Source organism: Pyrgilauda ruficollis, unplaced genomic scaffold (genome assembly GCF_017590135.1).
Source record: "Pyrgilauda ruficollis isolate IOZ18807 unplaced genomic scaffold, ASM1759013v1 scaffold115, whole genome shotgun sequence".
Classification (NCBI taxonomy): Eukaryota; Metazoa; Chordata; class Aves; order Passeriformes; family Passeridae; genus Pyrgilauda; species Pyrgilauda ruficollis.
This window is the reverse complement of record NW_024509766.1, coordinates 1,535,598-1,549,176: the sequence shown is the minus strand read 5'-3', so window position 1 is coordinate 1,549,176 and position 13,579 is coordinate 1,535,598. Positions and strand designations below refer to the sequence as shown.

The 13,579-nt window shown below is 58.4% G+C and overlaps 1 protein-coding gene across 1 annotated transcript in view; it reads right to left on the bottom strand.

The window, feature by feature from the left end:
• Positions 1-11,319: 11,319 nt before the first annotated feature.
• Positions 11,320-13,579, bottom strand: part of EFNA2 (ephrin A2) — a 37,792-nt gene continuing 35,532 nt past the window's right edge. The window contains exons 3-4 of the mRNA XM_041481622.1: positions 12,839-12,904; positions 11,320-11,691 (exon numbers count right to left, since the gene is read on the bottom strand). Of these exons, the coding sequence (XP_041337556.1) occupies positions 11,570-11,691; positions 12,839-12,904 (188 nt within the window). The 3' untranslated portion in view covers positions 11,320-11,569. The remainder of the gene's footprint in view (positions 11,692-12,838; positions 12,905-13,579) is intronic.

Here is a 13,579-nt window from a genome sequence, read left to right as displayed (position 1 = left end):
CAGCGCGGCTGGAGCGGCGCAGGGGTTCCCGCTTCGGGATCTCGCTGCTGCTTCTGGAGCCGTCGGCCGGGACCCCTCCTGCTCCTCTGGATGCAGCAATCCTTTCCCAGCTCCTCTTCCCAGCCCTGCATCCCTTTTTTCCCCTTCCTGGCCTGGCTGGTACCCCATTCCCAGCCTGATTCCAGCCCCATCAGGACTGTGCTTCCTTTGCTCCTTGTGCCAGGGGGTTCCCGCTTCGGGATCTCGCTGCTGCTTTGCTGCTGCTTCTGGAGCTTCCCTCCTGCTCCTCTGGATGCAGCAATCCTTTCCCAGCTCCTCTTCCCAGCCCTGCATCCCTTTTTTCCCCTTCCTGGCCTGGCTGGTACCCCATTCCCAGCCTGATTCCAGCCCCATCAGGACTGTGCTTCCTTTGCTCCTTGTGCCAGGCAGGACACGCCGACCCCTAATCCTACAATCGTCCCTCGCCGGTTTTACATCCACCTCTAAGCTCCTCATAATAGATTTCTTTTTAAAAAAATTAAAAAGGGAAGGAAATAAAAACCCTCTGTGGGTTATTAGGGGATATTTTGGTTTTAATTGAAAAGTACCCAGAGCTGAGGGGTTGGATCCGGATCCTCCCCAGTGCGAGGGACGGGACCGGTTTATCCCAGATGTCATGAGCATCTCATTCCTGGGAAAGAGAGGAGGGAAGGACCCTGTGAGGGACTCCCTGGTGGGGTCAGAGACTACCGAGCTGGGAGCAGGGGGTCCCCAGAGCATTGTGTGCAGGGGACACAGCCCACTCTGTGCTGTGGATCCCTGGATCCCAGGGTTGGTGTTTGCCAGAGCCACTGCTCAGCTCCCGAGGTGTTCCTGGAGTTTGCTGGGCTGGGATTTTTTGACCAGGAGCTGCCTCGAGCAGGCTCTGGCCTGAGGAAAGGGAGGTCTCTGGGTGAATCAGCATTTCCGAGCCGTGCCAGGCATCCCAAATCCCCGCTCCCCATTAGCACCTAATAAAAACGGAGCTAATTATGAATTAGAGCGCGGGATGAAAATGTTTTGGTTTCTGTTCCCCGGGAGCTGCTCAAACCCCTCGGCCAATTTGGAGCGAAGGATGGACAGGATCCCTCGGCCCCAGGGGCAGCAAGGGGCTGCTGGGGGACAGAGCTGGGGACACACAGAGCTGGGAGAACACGGAGCTGGGGACACCCAGAGCTGGGAGAACATGGAGTTGGGGGCACACAGAGCTGGGAGAACACAGAGCTGGGGGCACCCAGAGCCCAGGGCAGAGCCTGGGGCACACAGATTCGGGGACACTCAGAATTTGGGGAGCCGCCAGGGCTCCACTGCACGAGGGATCCTTCCACGAGGGAACCCTGCACGAGGCACTCTGGGATCAGCAGCATCCCGGGGATGAGCAGATGCCCACCCTGGCTGTGTGAAGGGCACAGGGGCTGCCCCGGTGCCCACAGCCCCTGCCCGGCGTGGCCCTTTGGGGGTCCAGAAGCCTCCAGGGCTCCCTGGGCCGCCAGGAGCAGCCAGGGCTGGCCGCGGGCAGCCCCAGGCTGGCACCGGCTCGGCTCGGCTCGGCCGGGCGAGGAGCTCGTTGTGGATTCACGGCACTCCCCGGCACAAATGGGTTTAAACTACCTTAAGTGTTTCAGCAGGGAACTGGCGCTGGCGGTGTAACACTGTATTACCACAGCATTAGGAGTGAAGTATTGATCCTAATCCCCTGGTTCAAAAATAGGATTATCAGAAGGGGAGGGGAGGGAGGGAGGGAGGGGGTGCGGGAGGATCCCCGTCCCCAGCCCCCGGAGAGCCGGTCCCTGCGGTGGAGGGAGAGGTCGGGGCAGGGCGGTGGCACCGGGCGATCGGAGCTGTGCCCGGGTATCCTTCGCCCCTGGAATGGCTGTGTCCCTCCGGCCCCAGCCGCATCCCTCAGGGATTTGCCCATCCCGAGTTTTTTGGGAGGGGGCACGGGGTAAGCGGGAGCTGCCACCGCGGGGTTTCTCCTCCCCAAAGCGCCTCGGGGGGCAGTGACCGTGGCAGGAGCGGTTCCGTCTGACTGTCTCCAGGCGCATTCCCATTGCCATGGAAAGCCATCTCCCCGACTGATCGATTCCCGAGCCGGTGCTCCTCATGGATTGATTGATTGACCGATGGAGCGAGACCGGCCCGGGGCTTCGAGAATTCCCCTTGCTGCTCCTCCCGGCACTTCTTTACCTTCTGGAGCTCGGTGAGGGGGGAGCAGCGGCTGCCGTGGGGCACAGGGGGAAGGGGAGGCTGAGAGAAGTGGGGTTACACCAGGGTTACACCGAGGAGAGGGTGGCACCGAGGGGCTGGCACCATGCCCCGACCCTCCTGCGCTGTGCCCCCAGACCCCCGAAGCCCCAGGGCTGATGGCGCTGGTCAGTCAGTGATGGTGGGGGGTGGATTCCCTGGATTCCCTGAGGTGTTTCCCACTTCCCGGGATCCGGGACATCCATCTGGAGCCACCTCCTTACTACAGATTAGTGTGCATGACAGAGGCTGGGCAGGGATCGGGGCTCTCCTGTGCAGGAGAAAAGGGGGGGTCTGTGCAGCCCCCACCCCGTCCTGCCTCGTCTGTCCCAGCCCCGCTTCTTCTTGAGCCCCCTCGGCACCGGAGCCGGTCCCAGGGTGACCCCCCCGCCCCTCCCGGCCGTCCCCTCCCCGGCCACGGCCTCTCCCCGCCTGGCTGACTCTCCATACAGTTCCCATTTCACTCCTAATCTCCTCTCTTAGTTTTTAATCCCCTCTCTCCTCCCAGGCTGCCTTTCCCTGTCCTCCCTCGCCTCCTCTCCTTCCCTCTCCCTTCGCCTCCCCCTCCCCGCAAGACAAATTACCCTTAATGATATGCTGAAGGCCATGACACCCATGTTGTCTCTTTGTCATCCTTCGCGGTGCAGCGTGAAAAGATAATACAAACCGCGGCACTTATCTACAATTGAGCGCCAAGACAACCTGCTAATCCCTTAATAACGCGGCGCCGGCCCCACGGCTGCGCTCCCGCCGCTGAATGCCAAATCGGCCAAATCGCCGCCGCTGCCAGCGCCCGCGGCCCGGCTCGGGGTGCCCCGCATCCCTGCGGGGCCGCTCAACCGGGGCAAAATTCGGTACTGGAGCCCAAAGGTGCGGGGAGAGGGTGGGCGATGGGTATGGCAGAGGATGGGGGGATAATGAGCCGTCGATGGGTGAAAAAGGATGGGGAGATGGGGGGAAATCCCCCAGAAATGGACCTAAAAGGTTGGGGAGATGGGGGGAAAAGCCTCGATAAATGGGTAAAAAAGGATGGGGAGATTGGGGGAAAAGCCTCGATAAATGGGTAAAAAAGGATGGGGAGATGGGATCATTGAGTGGCAGAGGATGGGGGAAAATCTGCCATAAATGGACTTAAAAGGTTGGGGAGATGTGGGGGAAAACCTCGATAAATGGGTAAAAAAGGATGGGGAGATGGGATCATTGAGTAGCAGAAGATAGGGGAGAAAATCTCCCGTAAATGGACCTAAAACGTTGGGGAGATGGGGGGAAAATGGGTAAAAAAAGGATGGGGAGATGGGGGGGAAAGCCTCAATAAATGGGTAAAAAAGGATGGGGAGATGGGGGGAAAAGCCTCGATAAATGGGTAAAAAAGGATGGGGAGATTGGGGGAAAAGCCTCGATAAATGGGTAAAAAAGGATGGGGAGATGGGATCTTTGAGTGGCAGAGGATGGGGGAAGATCCCCCATAAATGGACCTAAAACGATGGGGAGATGGGGGAAAATGGGTAAAAAAAGGATGGGAAGATGGGATCATTTAGTGGCAGAGGATGGGGGGAAATCCCCCATAAATGGGTAAAAAAGGACGGGGAGATGGGGGGCAAAGCCTCGATAAATGGGTGAAAAAGGATGGGGAGATGGGATCGTCAAGTGGCAAAGGATAAGGGGATAATTATCAATAAATTTATGCAAAAGGATAAGGAGATGGGATCACAGAGTGGCAGTGCATGGGGGGAAATCTTCAATAAATGGGTGCAAAAGGTGAGGAGATGGTGGAAAATCCTTAATAAATTGACCTAAAAGGATGCAGTGATTGGGTCATTGAGTGGGGAAAATCCTCAATTAATGGACCTAAAATATTGGGGGAATGGGGGAAAAATCTCAATAAATGGACCCAAAAAGATGCACTGATGAGATCATGAAGTGACAGAGGATTGGAGAAGGGGGGGAATTCTCAGTAAATGGGTGCAAAAAATTGGGAAGATGGGGGAAAATCCTCAATTAATGGATGAAATGGATGGGGAGATGAGATCACTGAGTTGCAGAGGATGGGGAAAAAATCCCCATGAATGGATCCAAAGGCTGCAGTGGTAGGGGAGGCGAGGGGGAGCACGGGGTGGGTACCAGCTCCGAGGGGGAAGAGCCTGGATCCCTGTGGCCCCATCCTGAATCTGCTGGTGCCCATGGAAATCCCGTCTGAGGTGGTTGGTCCCTGTCCAGCTGCAACCTCAGGACATCTGGGCACATCTGGGCATCCCAGAGGGGTTTATGCCTGGTGTTCCACGCCCCCAGGATCCCAAGTGTGGAGTGGAAATGCGGGCTCAGCCAGAGCCCCACGGGGAAAGGTGTGACATCCCTGCAGGTGCCATCCCCAACCTGCTGCTGTCCCAGCCCAGATGGCCAATCCCAGCACAGAGCACGGCACAGCCTCGAGGTGCGCCAACATCTGGGCACATCTGGGCATCCCAGAGGGGTTACACTCGATGCCCATCCCAGAAATCTCGTGGGAGAACGAGCACGGCTGCACCCAGCACGTGACACCGGGGGACACCGGGGGACACCGGGACGCCGTGAGCTGTATCCCCAGCCCCACAGCGCCCTGACAGACAAGAATTGCCACTCAATTCCCTGCTCCCTTTCCCCTTCCCACCCCCACTGTGATTTACCTCTCCCCAGAGGAGCCCCAAAGCTGTAAACACACTTTTATTTGTCAGTCGTGTCCCCGCAGCCGCACGGCTGTTGGGAAGGTAATAAATGATTCCAGTCCTCTTGGCTTGATGATGTCGGGATTAGGAGCCCTACATATTTTATGGAAACCTCTACATGATCTTCCTTGATAAATCATTTAAATAGGAGTGTCTTTTCTTGGTGTGGGATATAAAATATTTACTGGAGCGGGTGAAGGCTGTTCATCCGTGTTTACCCTCCCGCTTCCCAGCCCGGCTCTGGTGACAAACAGCTCAGCCCTTCACCAGCTCAATGGCACCTCGGCTGTGACACGGGGACAGGCTCCTTGGGGTTGAAAGCTGGGAATTTTTGGGATTTATGTGTTCCCCCAGTTGCGTTTTGCTGCAAAAAGAAGTGATTTTGGTGCAGCATCAGAGCATCCTCCCCGGAGGGCCCACCAGCCCCACGCCAGGGTGTGTTTGCCATGCCATGACCAGCTCCAGCCCGCCAAACCAGGATTTCTGCAAGGATAGGAGATCTCCAAGGGGAATTTTTGCAACCAACACATCCCCTCAGCTGCATTTTTTTGCAAGAAGAAGTGATTTTGGCCCAGCACCCCAGAACATCCTCCCTGCAGCACCCACCAGCCCCCTGCCAGGGAATGTTTTCCACCAGCTCCAACCTGCAACCCCGGCGTTCTCCAGCACCTCCCGCACGCCCGGGACTGGATCCCCCATCCCTGCCCACCTCATCCCCACCTCCAGCCCCGGCAGCCCCCGCAGCAGCGTCCTTCTCCCTTCTCCATTAGCATTCATCGCAATTCTTTTCATTTGTTACCTGGCAGGGGAATGAAAACACGTTGTTCCCCACAGCGGGGGGTTTCCTACGGCGAGCCCCAACTTTTCAATCATTCCTTGGCAGCGCCGTGGCAGAGCGCGGCCCCCCCGCCCCCCGGGCAGGAGCCGGCGCTATTAAAAGGCTCACCCAGGGGCATGTATTTTCCATAAGACGCCGTGTACATGCTGTGCAACATTCAGGAGGATCATGCTGGAGCAATTGGTCCGGATATAATGCCGGTTACCTTGCGAGAGAGGAGCTCCGAGGGGAATGGATGCTCGCTCCGTGCCTGGGGGAGAAATCGCTCCCTGCAAAGCCCGGGGGCTGGGTGTGGATGCTCAGCGCCGGGTCCGTGTCTGCCGCCGGCCAAACCGGGCTCGGAACGGGGGCAAAGGCACAGGGAAGGTGGCCTGAGGGTGGGTGAGGCGCAGTGACCTCCCGAGGCGCCCTCACCCATCGCATCCGTGGGATAGTGGGAAGAAATCCTCCCCTGTGAAGGTGGCGAGGCCCTGGGATGGATTTCCCAGAGAAGCTGTGGCTGCATCATCCCTGGAAGTGTCCAAGGCCAGGCTGGACGGGGCTTGGAACAACCTGGGACAGTGGAAGATGTCCCTGCCATGGCAGAGGTGGAACGAGATGGGCTTTAATTCCCCTTCCCACACAAACCATTCTGGGATTTGCTGAATCAATGATTCCCAGGAATCCTCCACGGACGGGGGGCTGCAGCAGCCTCCTCCCACCCCTCCACCACGCTCCCTCCTCTCCCCGCGCCCCCTCCTCTCCCCGGCCTGGGGGGGAATTAACAGCTGAACAAAACCAAATCTCCAGCAGCCTGAAAAGTTCCATTTCCTGCCCCGCGGAGGGAGCGGCCAGGGCTGAGCACAATTACACACCCGGCTGGGCCGGTTCCTGCAAATCGATGGCCACCAAGGGCCGGGGGTCTGTCACCTGCCTCCCCCAGCAGCCCCCCGCCCCATCCCGATCCCGATCCCGATCCCGATCCCGATCCCGATCCCGATCCCGATCCCGACCCGCCGGAGGGAGCGGCGGTGCCGGCTGGGAGCCGCTGCTGTCTCCTCGCCTCCCCGCCCTCCTCTCCCGCGCTGTTTCCATAAATCATCCCCCGCTCTGGGATTCTCCAGGTGCTCCGCAGCTGGCAGCTTGTTACAGGAGCGTTCCTGCTTGTACCGCTTGTACCTATCAGGAGATAAGGATGGGAGGAGAGCGATGGCCGGCCAGGCGGGGAGGGGGCGGCGGGGACAGCCGGGGCGGACACGGGACCAGGAGGGACATCCCGCATCCCGGGGACAGCAGGGACATCCCGAATCCCGGGGACAGCAGGGACATCCTGCATCCCCTGCGGGTTGGATCCGGGGCAGGAGCCGCCGCCGGAGCTGCTGGAGGGACGTGACGGAGCCCAGGAGTGCCGGTGAACCCACGGTGAGCACACGGGGGTGTCGTGGTCCCCTGCGTGGGACAAGACAGGGGAAGTGGGGATGAGCCCCCCAGCCCTGCTGCAACGCTCAGAGGGGGCTGGTGGCCACCGTGACAATCTCAGTGGCCACTGTGCCATCCTCGGTGGCCACTGTGCCAGTCTCAGTGGCCACTGTGCCACTTCCATCCAGGAGTCTGAGCCCTGCAGCACCCACCAGCTCCTGCAAACGCCATGGGGGACCCAGGGGGGCACGGGGACAGCCTGGCCACGGGGAATTCATTCCAGTGGAGCAAACTGAAGCTGGATGTTGGAGAAAAATTTATTTTCACCTTCAGGATGTTCCCAACTCCTTGCTCTGCCTTGAGCAGCCCCGGGGAGGGTTTGGCCTCCTGGTGAACCTTCCCGTGGCACACAGTGGCCATGGTTGCCCTGAGCCACAGTGGCATCCCTGCTGCAACAGGCACCTGGTGGCACAAAGTGGGAAAATGCCTCTAGAAATCCCTGCAGGGATGGGTGAACATCCTTGCCTGATTGAACATCCCTGGAGTGAGGACTAGGGGAGGGAGGGAGCTGGGGACCATCCTGAGCCTCCTCACAGTGCAAACGTAGACCACCAAACCAGGACTGGGGGAGCTGCACCCCCGTGCTCTCCACAGCTGGAATGTTGCACCAGGTGGGATATTCCACAGGCCAGGGGAGCACGGAGCACCCACTGCCTCCAGGGGATTAAATGAAAAAAAACCCCAATTAATGCTGAAATGCTGAAAGGAGCAGCAGGAGCGGAGACCTCGGGACTTGATCACCACGGGGGCTCGGGATCCCTGGGGGTCCTGGAGCCTTTGCTGTGCAGCAGGTGGGGAGCAGGGCAGCACCCCATGGAACCAGCCCCAGTTATCAGCTGGAATGACCCAGCTCCACTCCTGCTCTGATTTTGCTGCCATGGGGATCCCGCAGCCCAACAGGATCCAGCACACGGAGCATCCAGGCCCAGCTCTCCATCACCACCACTCCTCACATCAAACCTCGATGCCTCTGCAGAAGAGACGGGCTCTAAATGATCCCATTCAGGCCCTAAAGCCCCACGACTCCATTAATTAATTACTAACGACGATCCGTCTCAGCCTCGCGCCTGCCCGTTCGCTATTTTTACCTCCCTATTTCCAACTCCCAGCGTTAAAAAAATCATGAGCCGGGTCTCAGAAAACCTCCTGAGCGGGTCTAAAAACTCATTTTTTGGTCAATCCCTGGCAGGCTCTTTTGCTGGTGGTTCCCTCTGACGGCGGGTGACGGCGGAGCTGGAGGTGGCACCCACGTCCCCGGTGGTGGGTGGCATCGCTCCCGCTCCTGGCACACATATGGTCCTTATTAAAAAGCAAAATTAGTCTTTCACCCTCTGGTGGCAAAACTTCAGAGCTCGGATCAGCTGTGGGAGCCTCAATTAATTACCAGCGGGTTGTTCCTATTGCTGCTAATTATGCTGGAATAGGCATAAAATGCCAGGAAGGAGCACGGGCTGCTCCAAAAAAGTTTGGGATTTAAGAAAAGAAAGAGCAGAGGCAGAGAATGCTCGTGATGCCACATCAGAGAAGCTTGTCCTGGCTTTGGTGGCCTGCCAGGATGTCACCTGTTGGTGTCGCATTCCTGGGGAAACTGAGGCAGCAGCAGGTGAGGAGCCGGGGCTGTGGGAGCTGCCAGCCCCGAGCGCCCACCCGCCAGGCAGCCTCGCCTCCTATAATTAAGTACTATCAACAATTGCACATTAATTAATTTAATATCCATTATTATTAATTAACAGGCTAATTAAGTCCTTCCTGTAATTAACACACCACCCAGCAGAGAGGTCTGGCTGCAGAGCCCTGGTGTACCAAGGGAAAGGGGCTGCACAGGGAGCAAGGATGGACCCCTGGAGCCGGAGCCCTCTGGGGACACAACCCCGGACACCCCCCAGAGGGGACACGGAGCCGCACGGAGAGGGAAAAGTGATTCCTCAAAGCAAGGGCCTCACACGACATTTATTTGTATTTTATTATAAAAAAATACAGAATCCAAATGGGGGGGGGGGGGTGAGAGATCCGGTTACCATCAGCACGACGTCGAGGACGAAAGCGGAAAATGTCGAAGGACGGAGCGAGGCGCGACGGGGACCAGCACGGGGGGACAGCGCCGAGGGCAGGGGGGGCTGCTCCAGGGGACCCCCTGCCCTCCCTCACCACCGGCCTGGGCACAGGGGGCTACTCCAGGGGACCCCCTGCCCTCCCTCACCGCCGGCCCCGCTGCCGCCTCCGTCCTTCCACTCTCCCACAGTCGCTGTACACAATATAGATATTTATATATATAATCTATATATATATAAAACACAGACCGAAGGCCAGGCGGGTGCTGCCGGCTCCACATCAGAGCCTGGCAGGTGCCCCCCGCATCCCCCCCCCCATAAACACAATGCTTCTGTCACCTTCGGGAACCACGACCTGGTCTGGACACACGGGACAGGGACAGGGACGGCAGGGAATGCAATTTTTTTTTCTTTTAATTATGTGGGGTTTTTTTTTTTGTAATTTTCTCTTTTTTTTGTAAATTTTTTTTTCTTCTTTTTTTTTGGTTTTTTTTTTTGTTTTTTTGTTTTTTTGTTTTTTTGGATGGTCGGGATGAGCTTATTGCAAGATTCCAGCTTCCTAGTCTAAAAAATAAAAATAAAATAAAAATAAGATAAACCCTTCCATAAAATCCATTCTCAACAATACATAAAAAAAACCGCTCACAGTATAGCGCTGTATGTACAGGGATGGAGCCCTCCCGACCCCCACTGCAGGAAGGGCCGGGATCCACTTGGAATGGGGGGGCTCCAGCCGGGTCTGAGCCCATCTCTGGCATCCCCCGGGACCACCGACCATCCCTGGCTTCTGTGGGATGGCACAGGACCTCCCCAAGGTGGGACAGCCCCAGATTTAAGGCGAGGAGGGGTCAGACCCCGGGGCTGCGGGGTGACCCCTCCCTGGGGATCTGCCACCCCTGGGGTCACGGCCAACCTCGGATTGGGGGTTTGAGGTGGGGGGGGGTGGTTTTCACTTATTAATGCAAAGGAAAAGGGAAAAATTCCCAAGCCCAGCCCTGGCATGTCGGGGGACAATGGGGGAGCGCCAGGAAGGTCCCGCACGCGGTCACCGGCCCCCCCCACGGGGGCTCCTGTACCCCCAAGGCATCGGGGGGACACGGAGCAGGGTGGAGGAGGAAAATCCACGGCACACACTCCTCCTGCCCCGGCCAAACGCCCTCGGAGCGATGCCCACGGCTGGGCGAGCCCGGCCTGCCGGCTCCCAGCGCCCGGCGGTGCTCCCCGTGCCAGCCGGCCATTCCCGCGTTCCCAGCGCCGGCCGTCTGCAGTGCCAGCCCTTCCCAGCGCTCCCAGTGCCAGTGCCAGCCGTGCCCGGTGCTCTCCACGCCGGTGGCACCCGGTGCTCCCGGTGCTGGCCGTTCCTGCTGCTCCCCGTGCCAGGCGTGCCCGGTGCTCTCCTCGCTGGCCGCTCGCTGCTCTCCCGGTGCCACCCTCGGTGCTCCTGTGCTGGCCACGCATCCCCAGTGCTCTCCACGCCGGCCATCCCAGTGTCCCCAGGCCAGCTGTCCCCAGTGCTCTGCTTGGCTGCATCCAGTTTGCTGCTCACGGAGCCACCCCGGTGTCCCACGGGGACGGCGGTGACATCCGTGGCACGAGCGGAGGGGACAGGGTGACCCCCCCGGGTGCTCAGAGGGGGCTGTGTCCGTCCAGGCCCCCCGTGCCTGGGGCAGGGGGTGGCCGGGGGTGGCGGGTCCGGCCCCGTGACGTCCTGTGGCCGGGCTGGGAAGGGGTCCGTGCCCACGGAGCCGGTGGCACCATGGCTGTGTCCGGTGGTCCCGGTGGCTCTGCCCACGGTGGGGACAACGAGGGCTCAGCGGGGACTCGAGCCCGGCCCGTGCGGGTCAGTTTGTCACCAGGGGGACCCGACGGGAACAACTCAACAAATAAAAATAAAAATAAAAATATTTTTTCACCTAAAAAAACCGAACAAAAGCAAAACAGACCAAAAAAAAAAAAAAAAACACCAAAAAAAAAAAAAAAATCGAAGAAAAAAACACCCAGACGGACGAGGACTCTGTATTTGGTCTAGAAATGTAAAAAGCAACGCCCCACCGGGACAGCCGGAGCTGCAGGGCAGGGATGGAAATTCGGGACCCGTTCCCCGGGACAGCCCGGCACCGCTCCCGGCGGGACAGCCGTGCCACGGCGGGGACTTCAGGCGGCGACAAGATCCTCCGACCCTCCCTGGGCACCGTGCAGGCGATTCTGGGCGGGCGGGATCCGTCCCCGGAGCCGCTCCCGGTGTGTCGGTGTCGGTGCTACGAGAGCAGGAGCGTCCAGACGACCGGCACCACCGCCAGCGCCGCCGGCGGCACCCTGAGGCTGCAGCAGGAGTTGTTGCTGGTGAAAATGGGCTCCGGGGACTCGTAGAGGGAATCGTCTGTGGAAAAGGAAGGAGCAGAGGGAGGGTGAGCCGGCGGGATGGCTGCGATCCGGGCTGGAACCGGAGGCGCGGTGATGCTCGGCACGCCGGGGTTGGGATCCGGCAGCGGTGAGCGGAGAGCTGACCCCTCCCCAAATCCCAGCTTCCCCAAAAGCGCAGCTGCCACCCCCGGGATGTGACACGGGGACATCCAAGTGCGGCGGTGAGGGTGGGAATGCCGAGGGTGCTCCGGTTCCTGCCCTTTTCCCGGGATTACGGAGGCTGTACCCCGTCCCCGAGTGCCACAGGCAGGTGACATTGTCCCCGGGGTTTAGCCAGGGATGGACCCACTCGGGGCAGGGTCACCCCGTGCCCACTGCCCGGGGGTCCTGTGCACACGGGACCCCACGTGGCCGCTCCCCAGCTCAGCTCGCTCCAGTTTGTCACCGGATTTTGGATTTTTATGCAGGAAAGGCAGAGTCTGCTCCTGCCTGGGGATGCTCCAATGCTCCACCCACCCGATCCCCCCGTGCCCCCAATTCCAGAGGGTCCCTCGTGCCAGGATGAAGTTTCCAGACTCATTCCAGGGCCAGACCCAGTCAAGGGGTGCCCCACCATCCCCCAGCCCCAGCCTCTCTCCCCCTTCCCTTCTCTTCCCCTCCGCAAGACGGAACAAAATCCCAATATTATTAAAACACTAAAAAATAATATCGGGAGAGATTTTTTTTCCCCCCCTCCTCATCCTGAATGGAACACGATGAGTTTTTACAGATGGTTCTGTTATGTTGGGTTTTATTTTAAAGCCACCAAAGGAAGGGAGGCGAGAGCCATCGGTTACCCGGTGACATTCCGCTGTCCCCGGGGAGAGCCGCTGCCATTTGCTAATTACACGTTAACAGGAGAAGAAAATTATTAATTTGTTTTTTTAAATGCCTGATTTATGCCAGTTGGAAAAGTAGCCACTGAGCAGGGATGATTATTGTTATTAATTTTTTTTTTCCCCTGTGTCTCTGTCTGGACAGTGCTGAGATGGCTCCAACAGAGCTGAGGGGCCCTGTCCCCATCCCTGTCACATCGGGGTGGTACCCAAAGGCCACCTCTCGCCCCCAACCCACGGGGCAGGACCTGGGGACCCCCCCAGGGACCCCCCACACCTCTCACTTACTTGTTGGCCGAACATAAACCTTCAGCTTCAGGCAGGGCCTGTCCACCGTGTTCGGGGGGGACGCGGCTGCAGGAGGAAAAGGGGACAAAGGGGGTGGATTGTGGGGACAGCAGCAAAACGAGGGTCAAGGCACTGAATAAAAACAATAAACATTGGGAGAGAGGGAGGAATCAGTAATTAACGGGGTGATACTTCCCTTTGGGATGAGAAAATGGGATTATTTTATATATATATATTTAAATAGATTTAATTTTCTCCTTTTTTGTAATTAAAGCAGGGGTTTTTTACCCATTCTTTTCAATTTTGGCACTTCACCTCATGGGGGGAAGGAAAAGGTGCTGAGCTGAGCAGGACCATGAGCGCCCCAACTCCTCCATCCCAGCTCCATCCCAGCTCCATCCCAGCTCCATCCCAGCTCCTCCAGAGCTGCTGCCAACCTTCCATGGGGGAGGGTTTTTTTTTACCCTCCCATTTTCTTTTCCTTTTTGGCGCTGCACCCCATGGGGGGGATGGAGAAAGTGCTGAACTGAGTGGGACCACAGGCATCCCACAGCATCCCATCCTACAGCATCCCATCCTACAGCATCCCAACCCACAGCATCCCATCCTACAGCATCCCATCCTACAGCATCCCATCCTACAGCATCCCATCCCACAGCATCCCATCCTACAGCATCCCATCCTACAGCATCCTAACTCACATCATCCCATCCTACAGCATCCCATCCTACAGCATCCTAA